General features: G+C 37.5%; 1 protein-coding gene across 4 annotated transcripts in view; it reads right to left on the reverse strand.

Annotated features, from left to right (window-relative positions):
* Positions 1 to 588: 588 nt before the first annotated feature.
* LOC140159151 (uncharacterized) overlaps positions 589 to 27677 on the reverse strand; it is a 53209-nt gene continuing 26120 nt past the window's right edge. Inside the window, exons 1-13 of one of the 4 annotated variants that reach the window (XM_072182510.1) lie at positions 27470 to 27594; positions 25832 to 25918; positions 23405 to 23506; positions 20865 to 21098; positions 19660 to 19992; positions 18365 to 18546; positions 16023 to 16332; positions 15346 to 15580; positions 10654 to 10997; positions 9932 to 10065; positions 8633 to 8767; positions 4678 to 4834; positions 589 to 2950 (exon numbers count right to left, since the gene is read on the reverse strand). In XM_072182510.1, the coding sequence (XP_072038611.1) occupies positions 2928 to 2950; positions 4678 to 4834; positions 8633 to 8767; positions 9932 to 10065; positions 10654 to 10997; positions 15346 to 15580; positions 16023 to 16332; positions 18365 to 18546; positions 19660 to 19992; positions 20865 to 21098; positions 23405 to 23506; positions 25832 to 25910 (2268 nt within the window). In that variant the 5' untranslated portion in view covers positions 25911 to 25918; positions 27470 to 27594 and the 3' untranslated portion in view covers positions 589 to 2927. Of the gene's footprint in view, positions 2951 to 4677; positions 4835 to 8632; positions 8768 to 9931; positions 10066 to 10653; positions 10998 to 15345; positions 15581 to 16022; positions 16333 to 18364; positions 18547 to 19659; positions 19993 to 20864; positions 21099 to 23404; positions 23507 to 25831; positions 25919 to 27469; positions 27595 to 27677 lie in introns of those variants that run through there. The other 3 variants (XM_072182511.1, XM_072182512.1, XM_072182514.1) reach the window with 3 other exon arrangements.

Here is a 27677-nt window from a genome sequence, read left to right on the forward strand (position 1 = left end):
CCGCCATTGGATATACCCTATACCTCCACTTTAAGTTTTAAGGTCCGTGGCCCGGGTCCGTGGGTACGGGAAGCACTTCAGTATGAAATTGATACGGGTGTCAGGCTAAAGTTGAATTTATACTCCATCGCTAAGCTACGAGCGATTGATATTTTGACCAATGAGGTAGCGCGCTTTTCCCAACATAACAAAAAGCTCGCCACCTCATTGGCTAGAAACAAATCGCTTGTCACTCAGCGACAGAGTATACTACATCCACCTTTAAATGTAATGGGCTTTTGATGAGAGAGAAATTGAAAAAAATGCGAGCTTTGGGTGAGAGATAGACTTAGCTTTGGACCTGCGTTTATGGGGGCATCTGGTGAGAATCAATATAAAGTCAATTTTGCTACAGAAGTCTGGAGTATTGAAATGCTAGTTCATGAAGACAAATCAGTTTGGATTGAGTTGTCTTAATGGGATTTGTCTTCATTCATGGGAAAGAGCAATTATAGTATTGTTCGCAATAAATTGGATCAACTGATATAGGCAAAGGAAGGAATTACTCAGTATATTACCACAAACTCTGTGATCGTATAGTTACCCCACACCACGGAATGGGTTTCTCTTTTATTAAGTGTATCAATATTGTAAAAGCATCTTTACAAAAACTCTACGTATATTGCACTGCAGAAACAGTGTTTAGCATTTAAACACTTTTCTAAACACATTCTTGCCTTCACTTTTTCAACGTGTTTAAATACTAAACATGTTTAGGGTATTGATGAATGACGTTTAGTCATTGAACACTGATGTTTAGGAATTTGATACGTAATGTTTCGTTTCTAAACATGTTTACAAAGTGAAGGCAAAAATGTGTTCACTTGCTACACACAGTTTTGGGAGTGTATTATAGGCCCTACGTTAGAACGTTTGGATCTATATGAAGCCATAACAAAAATGCAATATTCTATAATAATTTCCAATGCATCTCAATAATTTTCAACTACCTTGACTTAAAAGAGTACGGCTCCCAGATCCTATATAGTATACACTGTGTAAATAAATAATCATGATTATTAGACCTAAGTCTACTTTATTTAAAGTACAAGAACTTAATTAAAAAGGCGCCAACAAATTTGATGACGCCATTTTACTCCATATTAATGATTAATAATGAGATTGCGATTTGCAAATCGGTCATGCGTGACAGAGTCAATGGCGGCACCAGCCGAGAGGGACGCAGAGGAACTCCCCTATCGGGAAGCTTCCACTATCAGTCCTGATGAAGTCAGAACCACGTCTATCTGACGAAAGCTTGACCACTCACACAGTGACCGATTGCACCGGTACTGAGATAATTGACGGCGTTCTCGTAAAAACCACTAACTTAAGAAAATATTTTTTATGCTGAAAATAATAATAATTAAAAATGCTATAAATAGTTCTTTCATCATTACAAATAAGTTTCACAGAGTATGTATCTTTTGACATAATTGTCCGTTTTCGCTTTGATAGTACTTGTAACACAAACGAGAAGCCCCATTATTTAACAGATCTTTATTTTTTATGTTCATCGTAGTAATTTTAATTACTACGATGAACATAAAAATTAAGATCTGTTAAATAATCTTAAAAGATTTTAACAATTCCAAGTCATATTTTAATCATGACAGGAATAATTTATAATGGTATATAAATGATAAGGGGCTGTGCAATAATTATGAGCCCTGGGGAAGCGGTAAAATCGGAGACAAGACTATTTGACAGGCCAAAAGGGGGAGTAATGTTTGGCGCACATATGGCACATTTTAGATAAAACGCTTTAATTCAGTAAGCCTTCAGATTCAGAAACATTTTAATATGCAAATGCAAATTCCTGCTGGCCACACCTCATGTGTAAACGAAGAGGGGGAGGGCAAGCAATTTTTGGCACGCGGAGAAGGGGGAAAGAAATTTTTGGCACACCGTTTGGAAATTTTACCCCCTGGAGCTCATAGTTATTGCACAGCCCTTATAATTGTTAATAATTCTTCCCATTCAATCAATATAGGTTTATATGTATATACACCATCTTGAAAAGGATAAGATATTATTAAATAGGCTAATGAAAGTTGATTGCTGTTTTCTTGTGACCCACCCGCATCTCTTTTTTTTATAATAAATTTAGTCAAATCTTTCATTATTTTAATGAAAACGCCAGTTATCTGAAAATTGAGATGGAAATAATCAAAAAACCATCACCTCAACTTTAATATGACGCCATTATAATATAACAAATAAAGACAAAATATTGTGAATATATGAACTTAAAGAAATGAACGGTCTTCACAAAGACAGAATGATATGAATATTAAAAAATAAAGAAATGTCTACACAAACCCATCTTTACTTCAGCTACCAAATTAAATGTAAACTTTCATTTCAACTTATAATCCACCATTATAATATAACAATACAAATAAAGACAAAATGTTATGAATATTAAAAAATAAAAGAAAAGTCTACACAAACCCATCTTTACTTCAGCTAAAAAACTATAATGTCGATAAAAAATCGGACATTTTGATATATCAATTAGTAATTATAAATTCCCGTTGTCTTTCAGTGATACATATGAATAAAATTGTTAAAAAATTGGTTCCATAACTTCCTCGTTATTTTCATAATTATATGACACCTGCTTGGCAGTGCTTGCCTTCCTCAGTCCAAAGATCTTTAGAACCTTTGCTCACTCCGCTCCGTCCATGCAAGCCTAGACTGGATCCCTCCTCGTCGACGTGCGCATGTTATTTATGTCATGCATGAATCTAGAACGTTTACGAATGAGGACGTCGGTCTACTTGTAACCAGAGATTCTAACCCACCACCTTGTTGCCCACCACCGAATTCTGCACTTTTCCTACAGGGCTGGATCGAGAAGATTGTAGCATCATGGATCAGATATCTCATTGCTTGCTTTTGCTAGAATCTATAAAAGAAGAAAAAACAATGTCGAAAAATATTCATGAGAATGCTGAGCAACTTCACAAAGATGTTATAAACCTAGATACTCTAACTCAATAGGCCTACCTATCTGATTTTGTGCTGAATCGTACTTCGCAGCAAACACAAAACGTTTTACAAATAAAAATTCCATTAAAAAAGGAATGGGCGCCCAATGGGAGCTTTGATGTGTTGTGCTTAAACCCGGGGGGCACTCCCACTATGGAGGGACGCATATGTAGGGCTGTTAAGACCCCCCTTTTCACCATCGCTGTCACCCAAATACCCCATTACCAGCACATGCTCTGTCACCCAAAGACCCTATATTTTTCCTTTAGATCTGTCACCCAAAGACCTAGACCCTTATACTTCCATCTGAACAGCAAGTCGTCTATCACTGATTTTGTTAATTCTTTTGAAATTGCAAAGCTGTTTGAAGCCATTTAGAACTAGAAATTCAATTTTCGAGGCTTCTTTTGGCTCTCACATAAAGACCACATTTAAAAAAGGCATATTCTCAACATTTACATCCAAACAGTCTCTCTATCACCCAATGACCTCATATTTTGTACATTGCTCTCATCGAATGCCAAAAATCATGCTCTCACCCTTGCAATGACCCCATATTTTTAATATTTTGCTCTCGTCGGATGCCCCTTACTGCCTAGCCCTACACCTAGGCCTATATACATTTCCCCAGACAAACAAGTTGGTATGTCTATGTCCATTTCATATTGAAGTGCCACCCCAATGTATTGCCCTGCACTAGACGTACGCTCTAACTCTGCATCGCACCATATTATCAAAGAAATAGGCATAAAGACCTGGATCGTAATTCTATGGAATTTTCACACTATGCAGAGTCCATGTATGTTTCACTCGCACATATTAGACTCTTTGAAAAGAGTGATATTGTATTCAAATATGTGACTGTCCACTACGAATGAGCCGTAAACTCGGCAAATTGTATTCTGAGTTACAGTGTAAATTGTGCGTGAAGGTCGTATTCATAGGTATCTCAATTCGGTGCGACAAGCATCTCATCAAACCAATCAATAATCCTATTGCTGAAGAGGATAATAAGCTTCTACCTATTTCTATAGTAGCCTATCCTTAAATAGTTATTGTCTTCGCTTGCTTTGGCTAAATCCTGTTCAAGTGGTGGATAACAAAGCATTGTATTTTGTCTAGGTAATATGTATAACCAACAATTAACAATGATAGGACATTCCTAAACCTCGTTGACTTGGAGATGATTTGAAAAATGACCGCCAATTATGACTGTTTGATATAAATTATAACCAGACATGTGGAAAAAGAGACACATGTAGAACTGAAAAAAGGTGCTGTTGAAGGAACAGAGTTCAACAAACCATAACCCCGCTTCTGGATATCGTTTGAAGTCAAATGATATACCATTTTAATATGATATATATTTTCTGAACACGAAATAAAACAAAATTGACCGGACCGACTTTACGGCTGATTCGTGGTGTCCAGTCACATATTTGATTGCATACATACGCAGACATGACAGGTGATGAGTGCAGCCTACTATTAGTGCAGGGCAATACATTAAAAAATGTTTTCACCTTTCGCTAATTGACTAATCCTGTTACATCACTACTTCTACGGCGAATATTCAAGCCGCTAAAATGTTGATCTTACTCAACACATGACAAACGAAGTGACAAAGACACAAAACTGACTAACCTGCAAATTGCCATTTCTGCCCATAGCTCTCTTCGATGATATCGGAATCATCACGAGGAACCTTCTTGTACTCTTCTTCCACTATCACATAGAAAGTCGTCAGTTGTTGTTTTTCCTTTCCGCCTCTGGAGGTGGTGTTTTCGAACGTGGCGTAAATCTGAAAATGAATATACTGACGACATGAATACTGACGCAAGCCGAGTGAATATACATGTATAGAGCTGCGGGTTATAATTGGTTATACCGTGACATATCCGCAATTGTCCAAGGAATACTTGAATTTTGTCATTTTCCTTTTTTTTTCTTCAAATTCAAAGCATGCTTTTATACGATTATAGGCAATTTCTTATTCTTTTATAGGTTAATGAACCTGAGGTGTGTTTCACTTAACTTTTAGCACAAAATTTGTGTATCTTACGTAAAACTATTGTGAAAAGTTATGAGACGATTTTACAAGGTGTTTTAAATGTTGGTGAAACACATCCTATATTTATGCCCGGGGTTGGGGTATGAGTTTTATGGGGGAAATCCTATTTTTGGGGGGTCTTGAGGGGGATCTGACTTTTTACTTGAACTATGAGGGAGGAACGGGGAGGAATGTTAAGTTTCAAATGGAGAAGGTGGGAAGCAAGGGGGCGAATCCGAACATTTTGAGCTGTGAGTTTCATGAGATATACCACCTTTTCTCTTCTGGTAATTTCAGACTATTCAGTCAAAGAAATTTGAAGATATGGCAACGCTTATTTTTACCAGGCGATGCTTCTCACAACCTCTTGCCATATTTAAAGAAGCATAGTGCAGTTATCTTTATACCTGGTTAACAGGAAATTACTCCAGCAAAATCAATCGATAAAGTCTAGTCTATGCCCAAATATGGCACTTGCCAATCAATAATCACCCACTTGAAATCCCTTACTCGCTGCACTTACCAAAGTTATGGACAGATTATATGAGCTGTTTTTGCTGTTATCTGTCATTTACATATCAGGGAAGTACGAACATTTGCAGATGCCCCACCGTTCCGTTTTTAGCCTACATGTAATGTATATGGTCAATTCCAGCGAAAGCGGGACAAAATTCTCTCTATGTTAACTTTCCACTTTAAAATGTCATTAATAAAGGAAATCACGTTATTGATGGAGCATATCATGTCACGTCCAATGTGCTCTCTTTGGGCATATAGGCCTTTACTAGCAAGTCATACCAGGGGACAAGTTATGATAGCTTAAATGATTTGGCGTTACCCACGAATTCAAAGATAAAGCACCATATATGTCATTGAATGTCCTTCAATCAAAATGAAATTATTACCGTTAGAAAGACGTTTGCACGATCTCTCATCATATGTAAAACGATTGAATTCCACCAAAGTTTGTGGACTCTAGAGGCCATTAAGTCAATTTGGCTAATAATTTTGTTACCCGCGTATCAAAAATAAAATGATCGTTCTGAAAAATGTTAAGTGATATGCCATAAATGACTATATCATGAAACGAAGTTTCGTTCAATAATTCTGAGGTCCAAGTGATTATTTTATGCAAATACGTTTTACCCATAAAGTTCCATAAAATCAAATTTGACGTTACCCACGTATCAACTGTTACCCACGAGTCCAGCAAATATAATCGCCATAACTTAAATTAACATTTAATGACTTTGGACACTGAATTTAGTTTGACAAGCGCTTAAAATTGTAAATCGTAAAAATACGTTCACCGCTTTAAAAAGAATCTACGACGGTTTAAACTTTTGTTACCCACGAATCCCGAATAGATGCTAACCTTGAAAAATAAGGAGATTGTTTATTTTAAGTTTAAATCAGCACATATTCAAGCCATGGGTATGCTATAATTTTGACAGTACTTACAGTTTATACACCTAAGAAACGCAAACCCCAAACGGTACTATAGTACTTATAGCTTTACCCACGAATTCGGCGTTACCCACGAATCCAAGGATTTACTCGTAAATTATATGTTTCTTATGCATCTTAACATTTTGAAAACATGCGAAATAGGTTCCAAAACAGTCCTGTTTAATAGCGTCCTCTTGAAGGTATACTGAAGCTGCATCATGAAGTTTTGATTGATTATCCTAAATTACCATTTTTTGGTAAATGCAATTAGTTAGAGAAACGGGAATCATTGAAACACAATGGAGGAATAACCGCATGGTGGTTTCCAACCTTCTGTAATAGTTTCTATTTTGCCGCTTACCAATATATACCTTCAAATATGTGTTACCCACGAACATTTTGGTTACCCACGAATCCCTACTTAAATTATAGTTAACAATGTATTGATAGTGTTTTAGTTCATAGGAACTGTCAAACACGAGTTAATAGAATATTGCTGCATGAAAATATGGAATGATTTTACTAAAATAATAATATAAAACTGTTTGCTCTGTCTATTTGAATTTGGCAACTTCATTATTCTCAAAACTTTTATACCCAAAATGCCATAATGATCCATTCTAAATATTCCATGTAGTCTGTATTTTGATTAAAATTCATTTTAGTGCCATTGCAGCCTGAATTATTGACATACGGAAAAGTATTTTTTATTTTTATTTTAAAAAAATTAATAGGAATTGCTATTTTCCAGACGCTGTTACCCACGAATCCATCCGAGATCCTCATCCTGCACGAGATACAAAATCTAACTTTATATTTATATGAAGCATTTATTCTAATCTTTCGAAATAATACAGTAATGTTAAATGACAGCCACTTTGGAAAGAGTTCGAAGAATTGACACAATCTTAACTGTACACCTGGTTCTTTCTTAAAATTTGTAATAACCAACATATTTCTTTGTAGATATATGTAATAAAATTCTATTTTACGTTCAAAGTCTTCACCGGTTTCTAGTGTATATGAGTCACACATAAAATATTGAAAGATATTAAAGAAAGTGAAATTTTATGGCGTACAACAGGTGAAAAATGCTTGAATTCGTGGGTAACATGCATATGCGCATTTAACACTTTATTTGGTCTAGCAAGAAAAGTTATTTTTCAATCCGATGGCACTTCCACCTGATGATTCACTAGACATGATCGTCTCATTTGATAAGTCTAGAATTGAAAAGGAAAACATTTTCAAAATGGCCCCAGAGAGAATTTTGGCCCGCTTTGGCTGGAATTGACCATATACATTATTCTTGATTGACAGCAAGTACAAAAAATATCCGTCAAGTGGTTTTAAATAGCTGTAATGCCCTTCGGAAGAGAGCGGTCTACAAGTGAGTGATAGTCACTAAAAGTTACATTCGATTTACACAGGGAATTTTGCAGGCATGCCGTGCCCTTCCTTACTAAAACACCAAAGTGCGAATATTTCCAAATATCTAAATTAGCTAAAAATTTAGGACATGTTAAAAACTATACTTTCGAGAATTTCGGAGAGTACAAACAATATTGACCGGTTATTTTTAACACAGTGACGTTAACTAGACAATGGCCTATACCTCTAACATACACTGTTTGTAGAGGTCACACATCAATGTTGAGAGCACTGTGTATTATGTATAGGAAAATGAACAGTAACTGCAGTATGGTGTTTAAGCCTATATGTCTTATAATTATAAAACATAGGCCTGCATCTTTTAATAGTCAAAATATGAAATCACCCACCACTAATTGCAACAGATTCCATTTCACATGCGTCCATCTCCTAAAAGCTGGCACAAAAGCATATCAAAAGTCCCCCAAAAGCCAAGTATAGTGGAACAGTGCCTAATTTGCAAAAAATCCAAAATAACCCGGTATAGTATTATTTAATATGCTTTTCTGAAATGAATGGTGATTAAATGGATTCTGTTGCAATTAGTAGTTATTTAACCCCTTATTTTTCTCAATTTAACTGGCCTATAGGCTACCCACGAAAGCAACATTTATACGATGTGGTGTCCCGGTGTGGTGCTTGTTTGTTTGAGTGTTAGTTTGTTTATACCTTCTTTTTACCGCCTTCGGATGCTTTGGAAAGTTTCACTTGAGCCTGATCGAAGCTGAGCGTGGTTGATGTTTCCAGTTTCCACTGATAAGCGACTGAGCTTGGGTCATGACTGGTCGATAGATACATCGCGCCCTAGAAATATTAAAAACAATACCACAACTGATTAAACTTCCGTTTTAGGGTATTTTCAAACTGCCCGTCTTACTTGGGTCTGTCCTGTCCTGTCTTGTCTTGTACTGTTCAGCCTGTCCATACCCCATTAATTTATTTGGCACAATATGTTTGATTCCGATCTTGTCCTAATTATCTTTTAAGTGAGGGAATCATACGCTTCTCCTTTCATTCAGCCTTGTGTCAAAATATTTTATTTATTATATTTTTTTTTTATTGTTGTACTTTCAAGTATTATTATCTGATTTATTGATTCCGTTCAATTAATTTTCATTTATTCTTATTTCGGCCACATGATACATTCGTTGTACATATTAATGTTGTAGCGTAAGTTAAATTTCCATCTTGTTCAGATTGGGTGCCACAAGTTTCACGCTCTGCGTTTTTGCGGCATCCACATCTCTTCACTTTTCATGTTTTTATTGTGTTTCTATAAGTTAGCTCATTATGTTTTCCTTATCTTTAATTTCCATTTGTATAATTTTGTTGTGAATTGTGATGAAAACAAATAAACTTGAACTTGAACTTGAAGTTGACATATTTTTGAACAATAGGTGCATAAAATTCAGCAACATTATATCAATACGTGCACACTTCCGAGGGCTTCGCCCCGGGGCTTCGCCCCCTGGATCCCCAGGCTTTTATATACCCCGTATACCGAAAGACTCGCACTGAGCGCTTCGCATCTCGCCCAACGAGCTTCAACATCACCTCACATGAGTTATGGGGCCTCCCAATTTTGGCCTGGCGCAGGGCCCAAAACAGGTTAATGCGGGCCATTTTAGTTCTCAACACAGTATTTGTCAAAACTACACTTCTTTCAGATGAGATTCACCCGGTATATCCAGTATTTAAGGAAGAGAGCAGAAGTGTATCTAAATACTCAATCAATTATAGTATGTGCGAGTAAGAATTTTGTAATATACCAGTAAGTTCAACTAAAGTAAGACAATGTATGACATATAGGTAGGTGGTATATAGATAAATAGATAGGTAGGTAGGTAGGTAGGTAGGTAGGTAGGTAGATATATAAGTATAGGTAGGTAGGTTAACTAAATTAAAATAAATAGAAATAATAGGCTTAAGGTTATGTCGTATTTATATAGGCCAGTAGAAGTCCCTTACCTCTCCTTGAGAAATTTGCATGGAAACCGTCACATATTTTTTGTTTTCCGGAATTGGAAAGCAAAAACGACGCTTTTCGCCCTTCTTCTCAGAAGTTCCTTTAATGGCTTTGTTGGTTGAAATTTCCACTGGTGCTGTAAAAAAATGAACACAATAATATTCTGATATACTGCGCACACTATATAAAACAAATCGTTACACGTAAAAAATAGGCAAAAAAATTATAAGTCATTTGTAGAGATTCAGTATGTTCTACGTATTTTGATAACTTTATACAAGTTATTTTGAAGCCTTGTAGGGTGGTGTGTTCCCAAAAGATTATGTTTGTTTCTCTAAAGCTTCTACAACTGGTTGATGAAAATGGATTTATGAAACTATAAGAAAACTGTTCTTTCCCTTTAATAAATAATCTTTAAAGTTTAGTTGCAGTCAAGAATCCTTTTTGATAGTCCATCGAAGAACAAGTCTATTGTAATGTTGACAAATGTTTTTATGGGTTGGTTTTCATTTGCTCTGTATAGAATCAATTTCAAGGATCTTTTAGGGCTGTGTTATACATAATGTCCCATGTATGAAACAAAAAGGGTTCGAATTTATATTTATAACAAAAAGGTTCGAATTTATATTTATAAAAGCTTATAAATCTAAGACAGTGGCATGAGAGAAAATAATAATTATAGCTGCAGGTTGTAATGTTGCAATGATTTGCGGCTAATTTTTACCTTTAGAGGCTTCTGCAAGGACTTTACTCAGGATGCCGTCAACATGTTCGAATCCCGCTATGTTTTTCACACTGTACTTCTCGCTTGGCTTGTTTGCTATCTGGTCAAGTTCCGTGTTTCTGACTTGACCTCCAATTCCAATTGCGATCACTGTAATGCCCTCAGAGCGAGCTTTATCCGCTGGTTTTTGAGGTGGGTCACTCCCGGACGACTGACCATCTGTCAGGACAATACCGACTCGAGGTACCGAGTCGCTTAGAGGCCGAGCACCGTTGTCGATACTGAACATCGTGTCGGTCATGGCGGTAAGTGCTTGTCCTGTACGTGTACCACCCTGTTGGTACCTAAAGTAATAATAACAAACAATAACGGTTGTTCTGTGTTACTTAATATGGTTTGATATCTGTCCTGCTCTGTAAATATTTTCACGAATTTAGGGTCTAGGGTTAGGGTTAATAATATACGTATTCATTGGTAATTATACTAGTCAATCATAGTATATCGTATGTATTCACTTTCGTAATCAATATAGTATCATAAACAAACGCCTCTCTGGCAGAACGACTCGTAGCATAGTGGTATAGCCTGTGGACTATGGATCCATAGACTGTGGGTTCGAACCCCGGTTAAACTCTAGTAGAATTTTAATTCTAAAAAATATCTTTTTATTTGTCAAGGCCTAAAAAAATTGTTTGATTGGCGACCCTAGACTTTTTCCTTATTTTTTGCAATTAAAAAAAAAAAAAAAAAATTAAAAGATTTTACGCTTAAAATGTGTGTAAAAAAAAAAAAAAAAAAAAAATGCCGACCGACCTACCCTAATTTTTTTAATGTTATGCCAATCAAACAATTTTCTTTTTTAGGCCTAAGTAAGAGGAAATGATAATGGTAATAAACTTGTGTTATATCTGGCCCCATATACGGGGGCGTGTCGTTATTCCGAAGGGTCGTTACTCCGAATTTACAACAAGGATCATTATTCCGAAGGGTCATTACTCCAAATGTTCATTATTCCAAAGGGTCATTACTCCGAAGGGTCACTATTCCGAAGGGTCGCTATTCCAAAGGGTCGTTATTCCGAAGGGTCATTACTCCGAATTTAAAATAATAATAATAATAACTAGGCGGTTACCCGTATTTAGCGGTTCTCGGCTGGGCATGATTACTTGGCTGATTGTGGCTGTACCCAGCAAACACAAAAACGTTTTTAAAACGTTTTAAATAAGTTATATTTTGGGTTTTGGTTTAGGTAAAAACGTTTTAATAACATTAAAATGTCGGGTTATATAAAGGTCATGAAATCGTTTTACAACGTTTTGTATGAAAACACACTACAACAATATTTTTAAAATATTTTCGAAATGTCATTGTAAACTATTTTTGCAAACATTTTTGGCCAAATATTTTGTCAACACTTGAATAACATTATGTTAAAATATTTGCACCCAGCAAACACAGAAATGTTCTTAAAATGTTTTTTACAAAACGTTTTAATAACATTTAAATGTCGGTTGTATAAAGGTCGTGAAAACATTTTAAAAACGTTATTGTAAATATTTTGGGCAAACATTTTTGAAAAATATTTTTCAACCCCAAAATAACATTCTGTTTAGAATGATTTGTACCAAGTTTTCAAAAATGTTTTTGGAATGTTATTAAAACGTTTTTATACCCTTTATATAACCCGACATTTAAATGTTTTCTGTAAAACATTTGTGTTTGCTGTGCAGTAAATTACCAAAGTTATTTAATGTTATGAAAACGTTTTATACCATTAATGTACCCTTTATATAACCCGACATTTAAACGTTTTCTGACAACTTTTTATAACCTTTTGCGAATGATGTCGAAAACGTTTTGTGTTTGCTGGGGTAGTCACTGTACCCACCAAGTTTCATGCCCATCCGACAATTTTTACTTATTTGACCTCATGTGACCCCTAAATTACTTTTCCAAAATTTGGCTTGAAATAGTGACTGTACCCACCAAGTTTCATGCCCGTTCGTCAGTTTTTACTAAATTGACCTCAGATGACCCCTGGTGACCCCGAAATGACCTTTCAAAAATTTGGCTCTAAATGTTGACTGTATCCACCAAGTTTCATGCCCATACGACAGTTTTTAGTTATTTGACCTCTGGGTGACCCCAGATGACCCCAAAATGACTTTCAAAAAATTTGGTTCTAAACGTTTACCCACCAAGTTCCATCCCCATATGATAGTTTTAAGTTATTTGACCCCGGATGACCCCAAAATGACCTTCAAAAAATTAGGCTCTAAATGTTTACTGTACCCACCAAGTTTCATGCCCATACAACAGTTTTGCTAATTTGACCTCAGATAACCCTAGATGACCTTGGGTGACCTTGACCCACTAACCAATACAAACTTGTTCTGTATGGGGTCAAGCTGCACCCACCCACCAAGTTTGAGGAACGTGCGACCCCTATTTTCTCGGAGACTAGGGGTCGCACGTTCCTCAAACTTGGTGGGTGGGTGCATCTTGACCCCACGCAGATCAAGTTTGTATTGGTTAGTGGGTCAAGGTCACCCAAGGTCATCCAGGGGTCAAATTAATAAAAACTGTTTTTCTCAGAGACTGGGGGTCGCACGTTACTCAAACTTGACGGGTGGGTGCGTCTTGACCCGGACAGAACAAGTTTGTATTGGGTAGTGGGTCAAGGTCACCAGAGGTCATCTAGGGGTCAAATTAGTAAAACTGTCATATGGGCATGCAACATGGTGGGTAGGTGCATCCTGACCTAAGACGGAACAAGTTTGTATTGGTTAGTGGGTCAAGGTCACCCAGGGGGTCATCTGAGGTCAAATTAGTAAAAACTGTTTTCCGCCTATTTTCTCGGAGACTAGGGGTCGCACGTTCCTCAAACTTGGTGGGTGGGTGGGTGCATCTGGATCTCAGACAGAACAAGTTTGTTTCGGTTAGTGGGCCAAGATCACCCGAGGTCATCCAGGGGTCATCTGAGGTAAAATGAGTAAAAACTGTCGTATGGGCATGAAACTTGGTGGGTACAGTCAACTTTTAGAGTCAAATTTTTGGACGGTCATTTTGGGGTCATCCAGGGGTCATCTGAGGTCAAATTAGTAAAAAATATCGTATGGGCATGAAACTTGGTGGGTACAGTCAACTTTTAGAGTCAAATTTTTGGACGGTCATTTTGGGGTCATCCAAGGTCAAATTACTAAAAACTGTCGTATGGGCATGAAACGTGGTGGGTACAGTCAACATTTAGAGCCAAATTTTGGAAGGTCATTTCGAGGTCATCTGAGGTCAAATTAGTAAAAACTGTCCTATGGGCATAAAACTTGGTGAGTACAGTCACCATCAGCCAGGTAATCGCGACAGCCGAGAACCGCCAAATACGGGTAGAGTCAAATTTTTGGACGACCATTTTGGGGTCATCTGAGGTCAAATTAGTAAAACCTGTCGTATGGGCATGAAACTTGATGGGTACAGTCAACTTTTAGAGTCAAATTTTTGGACGGTCATTTTGGGGTCACCCAAGGTCAAATTACTGAAAACTGTCGTATGGGCATGAAACGTGGTGGGTACAGTCACATTTAGAGCCAAATTTTGGAAGGTCATTTCAAGGTCACAAGGGGTCATCTGAGGTCAAATTAGTAAAAACTGTCCTATGGGCATCAGTCACCATCAGCCAGGTAACCGCGACAGCCGAGAACCGCCAAATACGGGTAACCGCCTAGTATAGATAATAATGCTCGTTATTCCGAATTTAAAACTAGGCTCGTTATTCCGAATTTAAAATAAAGCTCGTTATTCTGATGGATCACATATCAGTGTAAGCGCTCTTTAGCAAAGTCCTAGTTCATTGAATTTACAACCGTATGACAAAAACAGGCGAAAATCGTAACTTTTTGCACAAGATTTGCAATTTAAAGAGAATAATTGACCATTGCTCATTCTAATGAGGCTAGTATATGGATAATATGAGTGTGCTCTTTCGTGTAATGACATAAAATTTGAAAAATATTGTAATAAGGAACGCTTAAGGTTTTGACTTTTAAAACCTACATTTTGGTCAAAATTGTGCTGGATAGGTCGTTTTCAACAGATTTACCACATTCGCCTTGCTATCAACATTGAATAGCATTATCTGTTGACCTAACGAGAAAAAGTATTTTTAGGGGGAAGTGTTAGCTTTCGTTGGATATAAAAAATTATTTCGAAAGGTCGTTACTCCGAATTTCGGAATAACGGTCCTTCGGAATAACGACCTTTAACGTAAATTCGGAGTAATGAGCCTTCGAAATAACGAACCTCATTTTAAATTCGGAGTAATGACCCTTCGGAATAACGAGCCTTCGGAATAACGACCCTTCGGAATAACGAACCTTATTATAAATTCGGAGTTAGTAATAACCCTTCGGAATAATGCACAGAGTAATGATCCTTCGGAATAACAAACATTGTTGTAGATTCGGAGTAATGACCCTTCGAAATAACGGTCCTTCGGAATAACGAACCTCATACCGTCAGTAAATTCGAAGTAATGAACTTTCGGAATAACGATAAAGAAATTACGCGTCCCGGAATGTTGAGGGGCCTACTTTATAATTATAATAATAGAGCGCTTTTAAGGCATATTTATGTTGTTGTTGTTGTTATTGTTATTATTATTATTATTATTATTATTAGTGTTATTATTATTAATACCTGATTTCGCTAATTGCAGTCTTCAATGAGTCATTAGTAGTATGTGTGTTCATGGGGAATTCAACCGTTGTTTGATCCGTGAACTGGATGACGCCAACCCTTACTTCTTCTGTTCCGATAGGTAAGGTGTCCACCAGGCGACGAATGAAGTCTTTGGCTTTTGAGAAGTCACTGGCACCGACGCTTCCGGATCCATCCACGACGATTGCTAAGTCCATCTTCGAAAGGTTGTGCTCTTGGAGACAGAAAACGAAGACATACATAAAATAACATTAAAGCAAAAACAAATAAGCCCTAAAGCATTGTAAAGGATTCAAATTGCACACTTTTACCATGATTGTACTTATCGTACAGGTGCGAGTGATTAGCATTTCTTTAACATCTAAGGTTCAATGCATAGGTACCGCGTGAACGATGTAGTGCATGGCGATATATTCAAAATTGTATTCATCTATTACTATGGTAGTTAATCCGATTAATTACGTCACTTCTACAGCGACACTCGAAGGTATATACCAAAATAGCGTGATCCGTAACCGAGAGAATTACGTAACCACTTCGATGCTGAATAGGCGTGTGTATTTCGCTGGTCGCAGTATCGAATCGCCGCTCATGAAAAAAGGCGGTTGACACGCTTGTAATACCAAACTTGAGGTGAACTAAAACATAATTATTACCTTCTACTTCAGGAAGCTTTTCAACTTGCAGCACGAATTCCGCTGCTTTCGTCGTGTAATCCCTATTTTTACAATTAATCTCTTCCCAGAACAGGGCTTGTTCTTTCACATCAGCTTCGCCAGGAATCTCCTTTTCTGTTGCTAATAGACAAATCCGAGCAGCTATGGCAGAATACAGGGGTGTATCACACTGGTCATACCCAAGTTCCTCCCACACTATACCAAATGCCGCTTTGATTTTGTCGTGGAATTCCTTCAATTTAGGATTCTTCGAAACGTCTTTAGTTTCCTCAAACTTCTCTTTAGAAACCTTAAACATGTTAAATTAACAAAACAGAAACACAAAGCTTTTTAATGAGGATGTTATCAAAGGCCATCTGGGCTCACAGTCCAGTTTTATACAGTTATTGCACAAGCAGCATCAAAAATTGGCTAGCTTTGAAAAAAATAATGGTACTGATGATCCCCAATATGTTTGTTTGTACTTCGTATATTAATCTTTTGAAACCACCAAAATACAATTTTAATATCCCTTGTATCGCGGTCATATAACTGTGCCTCAACATGCTGAAGGAGACAGCGCAATAAGCCCAATCGCCATTGTGACTTCCGGTTTTTGAGAGCACTTTTGGGACACTTTGACCTCTGACATATCGGGGAAATTGCTCTAATTATTATTTATTTATTTATTATTGTAACAATGTTATCATTAAAAATATTTAGATAATTAATTTATATAATAAATATATTTTTTGGATTTGTTTTTATTCTAGTAAAACTTTTTCAATTATATTTTGTATGCACAAAAACCAATTTTTCTGAATTTCGCGATAGGTCAAAGGACAAAGTGTCCTAAAAATGCAAAAACTGTCCCACAATGCATTGCAAACTTCTAATGCCGATTTGGCTTATTCCAAATCTCTGTACAAATCAAACATACACAATCAAGGAAATTAATGTTGGCACACGCTGGCATACTAAATGTAAATCGCCACCCCTCTCCCCCAGTTCAATGTTAGGCTAATGTTGATGAAAGTACTTTTTCCATTGGGTTCTCCAGTCTCCCCAACATTGATTAAGGGGGAATGGGGAAGAAAGTGGAAAGGAGAAGGTATGTACTTCTCATCAAACATAGTTATACTAATTTCACGGAACTATCAGCGCGGCAATGAAGAGTTCCAACATAATGGTGTGCCAACTATTAGGGCTAATTTTGTTGATTGTACATGCAACAACTGTCATGATACAAACAGAGCGTGAGACCACCTTGTCAGGTAAAATACATGGACCAAACCAATTTCATATCAACGGCTTTGGCCGCTAACAAAAAATCGGTGATCCAAGTATCAAAATAATTATTGTTTATAAATTGCATAAAAGTGAAGGATAAGTCATTCAGGTATCATTGAAATGAAAAATTTGGCAAAACACGAAAACAGCAGTATTGACAAACTTGAAGCCCCATTCTATTATAATGGTAATTTCTCTAGAGAAAAGACAGATTCGTGTTTACAAAATGGCTGCTATTGTCTTTAATACGCGGCGGCTTTCAGATTATATTGCCGGTTATGTTAGCACATCTATAGACGATTAAGACGAATCCAAATACACGCATTTCTACACCTGACTAGCAGCCTTTAGTTGGGTCCCCGTCGGCTACAATGCATCCAAAATGTGAAATGATTCGGCCTTGGCGGAAATTTTAAACTGCATTCCATCACCCGTTTTACACCTTCCGCCGCAAAAACACAGGTAGACAAAAGAAGTTTACAACACAATACAGTTTCAACAGTTGTGCAAATAAAAGCCGCTTTACACCTAGAGAAGGTCGAGGAGGGTTAATAGAATAATACAATAGAGATAATTCCGCAGGTAATCCCGTCGCATCTATTCATAGATGTACAAATGGATGAACAAAAGGACTATGTATGAATAGATGCGACAGGATTACCTCTATTGTATATAATCTTCTATTATTAACCCTCCTCGTCTTTGCATATTCTCTAGGTGCTAGGCGGCTTTTATTTGCACAATCGGGCGCTCAAAACACCAGGTTGGTGCAAGCGGGAAACCAAAGATGGCCGACCAAATCCTGACCATGACTTGGCTTGTTGGATTCGTCTATAGACGAGTTGATCTGTTATGTCACGTGGTTACAGTCAATTCTAAGATATAGCTCCACAGTTGCAGTTAAGCGGCAAAGTGGATTTCTGTCATGTTACCTCATTGTTTCGAAAATGATCATAAAACCTCCTTGACAGTTGTTACTAATATTATGTAATGATTTTGGCAAAGAATAAAACGTTTAAAACCTGACCGATATTTAAATGGCTTTAACTTACATGCCATATTCCACCGGTATCATCTTCGTCATAGTAGTTATTGCCGTCACCTGTTTCGACCCAAGCGATGCGGCGTAAGATTCCCTTATTAGGGGGAAAGATCTCATCGACTATTTCACAGGTACGGTGAACAACCTCCTGACCAGTAGCACCGGGAACCCTCGTCAAATCGACAGGTTCTTCTGTATAGAGATAAATAAATGTTCAGTTAATTTGTTAACTCCTTTCACTCTTTAAGAAATATACCGTGATAATACAGAATCAAACCAAAGATCTTCGAAGATTACTGTCCAACACTTTGGCACCAACGAATAACTTAATAAAAGTTAGTGCTTGCCAAACCAGATCAAACATATGTTGGCCTAATACGGCCAACCCCTTTAAACTCGTTACGCCAATAATATTTTTCAGTGTGTCAGTGAAGACAACAGAAAACCTGAAGTATTTCATATCTCAACTTGACAATATTGACCTCGAAGAACTCTCTAGGAAGGCTCACTTTATTAGCCAGCTGCATGCATGACAACGCTGCATGTTTAGATAGCCACACCAGGCGTTTTCGTGCAGGATAAGCATTCTGAAGGTTCTGAAGGTTCAGTGTGCAACCTTCAGATTTGTTTTCATTTCTCTTTGATGTTCGAACATGCATTTCAAGTATGCAAATTCATATGGAAAGGTTTGGCTACAGAAACGATTCTCTTATAAACCATCTATGCACAGTTTCCACCTCGATACACCTGAGCACACAATTTCGTCCAAAGAGCTTCCAAGCAATCAGTGAAATGTCTCTACGCTCTCTTTGATTACACTACACGGTTGAGTGCATAGCATCATAAGAGTTGTGTGAGCTTCTAGCTGAAAAATAGGCATCTGTGATTGGTTTTTGTCAAAACCTCAAATGTTCCCTTCATCCAATCAGAACTTTTTATTTATATTGAACGAAAGCTAACACTTCCCACTAAAAACACTTTTTTTTCATTAGGTCAACAGATAACACAATTCAATGTTTATAGCAAGGCGAATGTGGTAAATCTGTTGAAAACGACCTATCCAAGCACGACTTTTTGACCAAAAATATAGACTTATATATTGTCCATATACAAGCTTCATTTCAATGAGCAATGGCCAATTCTCTTTAAATTGCAAATCTTGTGCAAAAAGTTACTATTTTCGCCTGTTTTGTCATACGGTTGTAAATTCAATGAACTATGACTTTGCTAAAGAGCGCTTACAAATTGATATGGTTGTGTCTTTTGTACATAAATGCCATGGCTCGATTTTTGCATACGACATACCTGAACCTTCTTCTACTTCCTTGAAGGTGGTGTAGTGTTTTTTCCCAACGTGTACCCCAATGACGTTGTTCTCGTGTATCCAGTACGGAACCGACATAAGATGATTGTACAACGTGTCAGGGATATTTCTCAACTTCTTCCCTCGACGAGATGACGGCATCTGAATTGTCAAGATGATCCAGTCGTTATGTTCTTTGATCCTTGTGGCACCGAGAAAGCATATCAGCTCACTTGGCAAGTTGTCAAGTGTTTCATGCAGTTGCTTTTGCAAACGAAATATGTGCACATTGCCATCTTCTTTGAGTTGAACTTGTATCTCAATGCGAAAGTTTCCTGTGAGAAGAATAAATCGGAGCAAAATGAGAATTATGATTGAAATAAAGGTTTCCCAGGTGATCAAATTATAGGCACTTGTGTGGACGATATAATTATCTTGTTTTGCCTATCCATTCAGTGGCGTAACTAGACTTTCACGATCGAGGGACAGCTAGGGAAAATCTGCCACCATGAGGGGTGGGGGGATATTTCGATATATATACCGATCTTCCAATACAAGCAATTGGGAGGAAACGTTGGGGGGGGCTGGTTATGCATTATGCAATACACCCGTGCCTTGACATCCGGCTATAATTTTGTGTGGAATATTCAAATGTTGCATTTTTTAAAATGCATTTTGATGTGGTACATACAATGAATATGACTCCGTAGCCCGGCCTCGTAGACAGGTTTGTGAAAAGACTTTTGAAAAGACAAAAAGTTACAATTCACAAAATCAGCTTGTAAAGAACATGGTATTTCAATGGTGATACCCCCCTCCCGGGGTCTCTTCCTGGTTGAAAGTAGAAGGTATGTGCCACAGTTTTGGGGGTACTTTTCAGCGTTTTCGTTATAACGATGGTGGGTTTTCAGTGGAGACCACTGCGCCCAATTGGGCGCATTCGGTCAAAAGTGCCACTAAAAGAGCCAAATTATGGCAAATTTTGTACCGTTTTTGGGGGGTTTTTTTTGTGTGAAAAACTGGTATACTGATGAGTGGCAAAAACAGCAAAAAGTAGGTATAGAGAGAGTGAGCATCCGAAAGTCTGCGTGGCGCATCACCGTACAAAATGTTTCGAAGACCCTTTCTCCAAGCTTTTCCCTTCCCTGGCATCTTTTGAACAAAATGTGCAACAAACAAAGAGAGCAACAATTTTATTGAAGCATACCTGTTGGCAATGTTGGCAGATTCGATACGAACAAAGAGGATTTTGGCGGTGGTATTTTCTTCTCGATGTCTCTCCAATCCTTCACAAGATCTCTGCCTCCATCAGCTTTGTGCAGTAGCCACGGAATGTAGGTTACATGAAATCGACTGATGATGCCGTAGCTCTGAAGGAGGTCCAAGAATTCCTCGCCCGTTTTTGCTCCGTCCATCTTAGCAGGTGGAATACCACAACCTTCTGCGGATTTAAACAATAGTAGGCTTATTATAGTATAAATAGCTTTTTATGGTAATGGATCAAAATTGACATCGATCCAGTGACGTAGCCAGTGGGGCCGGGAACCAGTTCCCCCTACCCCCTTATGGGCCGTTGGTATATACATCACAGGCCCGGGGCGCCACTCACATAATATGCTGGTATAGTAAGAGACCTGTGCTAATGTCTGGCGACGAAATCTTTGGAACAAACGTTTGAAAGTGTTTTTGCCATGCCTGAGGGATATTGAAAAAAAATGCTTGGGCTGCCCTCTTCAAAGTGTTGGCCATTTTTGGTAGGGGACAATTAATGTCAAACAGGGGTCAAAATTATCAAATAAACCAAATTACTCGTCTGGTCATAAGGAATCCAAAAATGTATAGTTTGCCCTATCTGCGACCTTTAGTTAAGATGCTATATGGACAGGGTGCAATTTTACTAATTCGGTTAAGATTGTCCAACTTCAATGATTTTGGTGTCTGATAGTTATATGTTTTCTGACATGGCAAATTCAACTGAACAACTTAAAAACATCCAAATCAGCGTGATAGTGCCCTCCCCCTACATATACTACCATCTCAGCCCGGGATCTCAGCAGGGGGAAATGATTGCACCTCACGTGGCCCTTTGTTGCTGGGGGAAGGCCAGCTCTGTGCATCTACCGTGGAGAAATTCACCAGAATTGCCTCGCGCATTTTCAAGTAAACACCTTGATTTTTTGTTAAAATATAGTGCCGGTAAGAATTTAGTGAAAATAAGTTAAGTTCCCGGATAAACACCAAACTTTGCGTTGATATAGGGCTAAAATATATAAGCTGATTATCTATTTGTTTTCATGAATTGGAAAACATTCTTTGATGTATTACTGAGCTCAATCATCTGAAATTACTGGAGCGTGAGCCACCCAGGCTGGTAGCTCATCATATTATTTTATTAACAGAAGGTTTTCTCCAAATTCGTTTCCTAATGTTTCTCACACTTCTTGCACAATTCATTATGTTCCTAAGAAACCCCGTGTGAAACTTGGCTAAAATGATGTCCACCTGTTTTTTTCTATACCACCCCCATCTGCCCACCGGCCCCGTATGTGTAACCCCAATGGCGGAGGAAGCATCATGAATTTTACCGAGACATTTGTGCACGAACGCGCAAATCAATAATTATGCAAAATATTTTGGGCAAATATTTGTACAAAATATTTTGTCAACAGTTAAATAACATTCTGTTAGAATGTTTTGCATCACGTTTTCAACAACGTTTTATGAACGTTATTAAAAAAACGTTTTTATATACCCGTTAGGGGCTGTGCAATAATTATAAGCCCATCGGTTGTACAATTTCCCAATGGCGTGCCAAACAATGCCCCCTCTCGGCCTGCCAAAAATCGCTTGCCCTCCCCCCTCGGCCTGCCAAAAAATCTTTTCCCCTCCCCTTGCACTCTATCTCATTAAGTGAACACAGTAGATAGGCAAAACTATTCTTTTTCTGATTCTATTCAGCTACACAAACAATTTGCTACCATTTTTGCCCAAATCGGAGTTAGTTGAAATTTTGATCCATGTAGAACCAAAGTTGTCATTTAGCCTACAAATGAGGTTTTTGTAGGATAGCTTAATAACGACACGTCGTAGATAGCACAAATTATACATTTCGTTAATCCTTGTCATCAGACGAGTAATTTGATATATCTTTCAACAGAATCGACGCATTTTCAGTTTTTTTACCCCTGTGTGGCCTTTCGTGACTTCTCGCGAATAACGTACCCAACAATTCTCGCTATTCGCAATAAGGGCGCCGCCAGCGGTTTGCGATGTAATCGTGATGTATCATGGGAAAAGGTCGACATCAAGTCCGCGCAATACGAATATTACCATGCTATTACATAGGAACACGTGACAATATTTTTTAGTTTGTCAAAATAAAGGTGTTACACGCGAATCGATACTCAATAATACTTAATAATGTGATTTGAAATGTGCACAATTAATTTTTTCTCTATCGATTTGCGTGTAATACCGTTATATTGACAAACTAAAAAATATTGTCACGTGTTCCTATGTAATAGCATGGTAATATTCGTATTGCGCGGACTTGGATGTCGACCTTTTCCCATGATACATCACGATTTTCCCATGATACATCATGATTACATCGCAAACCGCTGGCGGCGCCCTTATTGCGAATAGCGAGAATTGGAGTCCACTACCCCTCCCCCGTATAGAAAATACAGGGAGGGAGGTGGTTGTATGTGGCTATGTGGCTATATACCAGCCTTTATGTGTTTTTACCTTGTTTAGCACGCTCCTTTACATCGTAAAACACGTCTTCATCTTTATCAAGCCTCTCGGAAATCTCTTTCAGATATTGTGACACTTTATCTTCGATAGGCCCTGAAATAAATAAATTATGATGGTGAATTGTCGAATTGCATTTTATGCTATGATTTTGTTACCATTACAATTATGGCATGATTATGTTAAACTTGGTAACTTGACCACAGATTGCACAAACTTATTGCACAAATATATCAAAAAATAAATACAAAGTACATACTACACTACAGGAACTCACATTACAGTCGACATTGCAATGTTCGGTTATGTGAAACGATCTGATACCAAAAACTGAATACAAAGAACATACTATAGACGAATCCAATTTCACGCATTCCTACACCTCAATGGCAGCTATCGCTGGGTCCCCGTCGGCTCTATCTCACCTAAAATGTGAAATGATGTGGCCTTTGAGGGTCTTTTAAACTGCATTCTATCACCAGTGTTACACGTAGACAAAAGATTAAGAATGGTGACAGTTTACAACACAAAAGAATCTAACATCGAATTTTAAGCGCGTTTAATCCACCCAATTGGGCACTCACAACGCCAGTTTGGTGCATGCGGGGACCCAAATATGACCGACCAAATCCTGACCATGACTTGGCTCGTTGGATTCGTCTATACACTACATGAACACATATATTGCAATTGCATTGCATTTCAATTTTTTTTAAATCAATTTAAATTTGTTAAATAACTACCGGTATAACAAACCTGATCCAACTATGCATGATACCTATATGCATGCCTACCTAACCTTCTTTCCTTACCTTCCTACTACTGTCTGTTCAATTAGCTTACATTCTTGTATTTTTAAGATATTTGAAAAAATAAAAAATTGTGGTCAAAGTCATCAAAGAAAATCAGGCTGCGTAACATTGCAATTAGTCTTTGAGCTTGATTGTCACAGCATACGAAAGTTGGTGAGTTTCATTTGACAAAACAGGATAATATCAAACAACCAATCACAGATGGGCCGCTAATCTTTACCACGCCCGCAATTAAGTGATATATTCGCTCATCGCGCATACAATCAATCATCGGTCCGTGAGTGACCAAACCGTTCCAGGTACGCCGTATACTTCCATTACAGTATAATTATGCAGTCTACATGTTTTCTGTTGACAAGGGCAGTCTTCAGTGAACGGCTCTTTTCAGAGCCACCAAAACCTTTAAAATTAGCAGATAGGTGAGATCTGCTTGTTCTCTGTTTTTGCAAGGGGCAATCTTCAGTGAACGGCTCTTTTCAGAGCCACCAGTATGCAAGGGGCGGCCTACATATCTCATTCTTAGGTACTTTGTCCTGAAGAAGTCAGAGCTACTCCTGACGAAAGCTTGACAGTTCTGAACTGGTCCGACGGTGAACCCGCTAAAAACCCACTAATTGTTATGAATCCCCGTCGTATAAAAGCCTATCCCACAATTAGGATAATATTTTTTAAATCCCAAAAAATGGTTGCTGTATTTTTCTTGGATTGGGAGTATAGTATAGTTCAGCGTGCCACCTGACGAAGATACATTTCCCGTGAATATGATGTTTCAAGGCGAGTGGGATGACAGGAGCCATTATTAATTCAGTTTTATTTAGCCATTTGACTAAACAACTGAAGTGTACTTCTACATGTTATAGGAAATTGTCGCATTTATTTTTCCATATGTCTTCTGGTTCTTGAGATTTCCTTTATATCGTCATACAACCCATTCCACCCCTCTTGTGTGCCAGCTCTATTTGTACATAGATTTTAGATTTTAAATCTATGATTTGTATCAATATTTGAGGTCATGCTCCCCTGTTATTAACTGCTTAAGGTTATACGAGATATTGTAGGTCGAAGCAGCCAAAAAAAAAAATCGATTTTCATTATGAATCAATATAATATTGAACACTTTGGTGTTATGCAAAAGTTCCTTCTACAAATCATATACTTTGAAAACCTGCTTAAGGGTAGACGAGGTATTGTTGGTCGAAGCAACCGAAAAATCGATTTTCATTATCTAGAACAATATATTATTTTAAAAATTAACACCTTGTTGTTGTTAATGAGTTATGTACGTTTTACAAAAGTGTCAGCCCTCTTTACAACATAACTCAAGAACCACAGGACCTACAAAAGTATATCTGTGATATTTGAATTCTTCTACACGCTCGCTATGAATTGAGCAATGCAATTTTTGCTAAAGCTCACTACCATTCTCAAGATGCTGTGAACTACAGTTTTTGTTGCTGCTTCGACCAACAATACATCGTATTACCTTAACACGGTACATTATGCGTATGATTCAGTGTTAGAGCAAAGCGAAAATTGCTTTGCGAAAATTGCTCTGAAGTTATACATTTAACAACGGCATTTTGAGTGACATTTTACATTTTCAATTTACCTCCTTTGACATCTTTGGAATTGCAGCAGTATTTTGGATCATGCTTTTCTGAAAATTCTGCTTTCCACTTCTTCTCCATTTTAGTTCCTGAAAAAAGAGAGGAAGGGGCAGGGGAGGAGGGAGATAGAGAGAAGAGAGAGGCAGAGAGACAATCGGCAATGAATATAATTAAAGAACTACAGGGTGTAACAATAAAATGTGTACAATTTTGAAAATAGAATGACACAAGTATGCCGCCTATTTTTTGGTTTGATATCAATATGTCTATCAAGATAATTTCTTTAGCCACCAGATAAGCTTTGTTTCAATAAAATCGTAGGTATACAAGTAAAGATATAGCCAATTATGTAACCTAGTCTTAAAACCGCTTGGGCCACTTTTGTCTATGTGACAGAAGTGACTGAATAGAGTTAAACCATGGACCAGTTGCACGGTGCTCTTATGATAAGTCAACTTAAACAATGGGGTATTCGAAGTGGTAGAAATGATTACATAATAGAATATCTCCTTGAGTTTTTGAAAGTCACAACTAAGCACTGACATAACAACTTCATTTACTAGATATCGTGGCTGCAGCTCAACACCTTCAACCCCAATTAACGTTGGAAGAGCGTATTTTTTTTGGTTGTGACATTCGGTAGCACATGGAGTCAAGCAGAAACCATCAGATTGTTTATAGCTCATTTTCCAAACTCACGTCTTCCTTCAAGGCATACAATAACATATAACTATGAGAAGTATATAAAAGTTGTTGACAGAAATGCTGGCAATAGTGGTCGCCCCAACAGCTAGAAGCCCAGCTGAACTTAATTTCAAATTTTTATTGTTTTGTACTTAATGGGTGCAAAAACTGTTCTCAATTTTACCAATGATATCTCAGGGATATGAGAAATTACTTTATTTATAAGATAATTCGAAAGAGATTTCATGACTTCATTTATAGATTTTAAAGAAATATCATATTATTATTAAGTTCATGTTAATTATATGAAGAAACACCACTTATAATTCTTTTGTGTGAGTTCTTTGATGTTCAATGCACGATAAACACAATCAACGCGGTTCAAACTTGATATACGCTAACATGGCAAAAGTGGCCCAACACGTTTTCTGGACGATTTAATTAATCGGACATAACTTTTGAACCCAAGCTAGTAAAATAAACCAACTAAACGTCTTCTTTTAGCCAAGATATCACTAATTCTATTGCATATTACATTTGTGCCATAACTCTTTTAGTTTTTTCCTGAGAAGTCAAAATGCAATTGTACAAAGTTTATTGTTACACCCTGTATAGGCAAGAGGCAAATGTTTGGAAAAGTCGGTTATTTTGACCGTATGTTCCTAAAATTTTGTTCGCACATGCATAAAAACTATGCGGTATGCGCGTTTTCAGTTACAGTATTTAAAAAGCTAGCGAAACCCACGATTTTTCGGAAAAATCGCGGAAAAGAGGAAAATTTTTTTCCTCTTTTCCGCTTGGCACAAATTAATATGTAATACTGAATGAGTTGAAATTAAAACAACAACAACAACAAAAAAACAAAAACAAAAAACAAAAAAACAACAACAATGAGTTCAATAAAAGAAATGACAATGTATTAATCTCAACTACCGATTTCCTGCTAGTATAATTACCTTCTTTCTGTCAAGGAGATAAATGTCCACACACACACAAAAGAAGAGTTTGAGATAAATGTCCGAATTTTGCCGTGTCTCTTAGGAACTGACTGGCTCTGGTTGGTTTATGGAGATTATTACACTAAGGTTTGATTTATATAATGGTTGTACACCCGGGGGTCACTCAACTGCTCACTCGAAAAATGCTACAAACCCACGTACCCCG

Source organism: Amphiura filiformis, chromosome 8, assembly GCF_039555335.1.
Source record: "Amphiura filiformis chromosome 8, Afil_fr2py, whole genome shotgun sequence".
Taxonomy (NCBI): Eukaryota; Metazoa; Echinodermata; class Ophiuroidea; order Amphilepidida; family Amphiuridae; genus Amphiura; species Amphiura filiformis.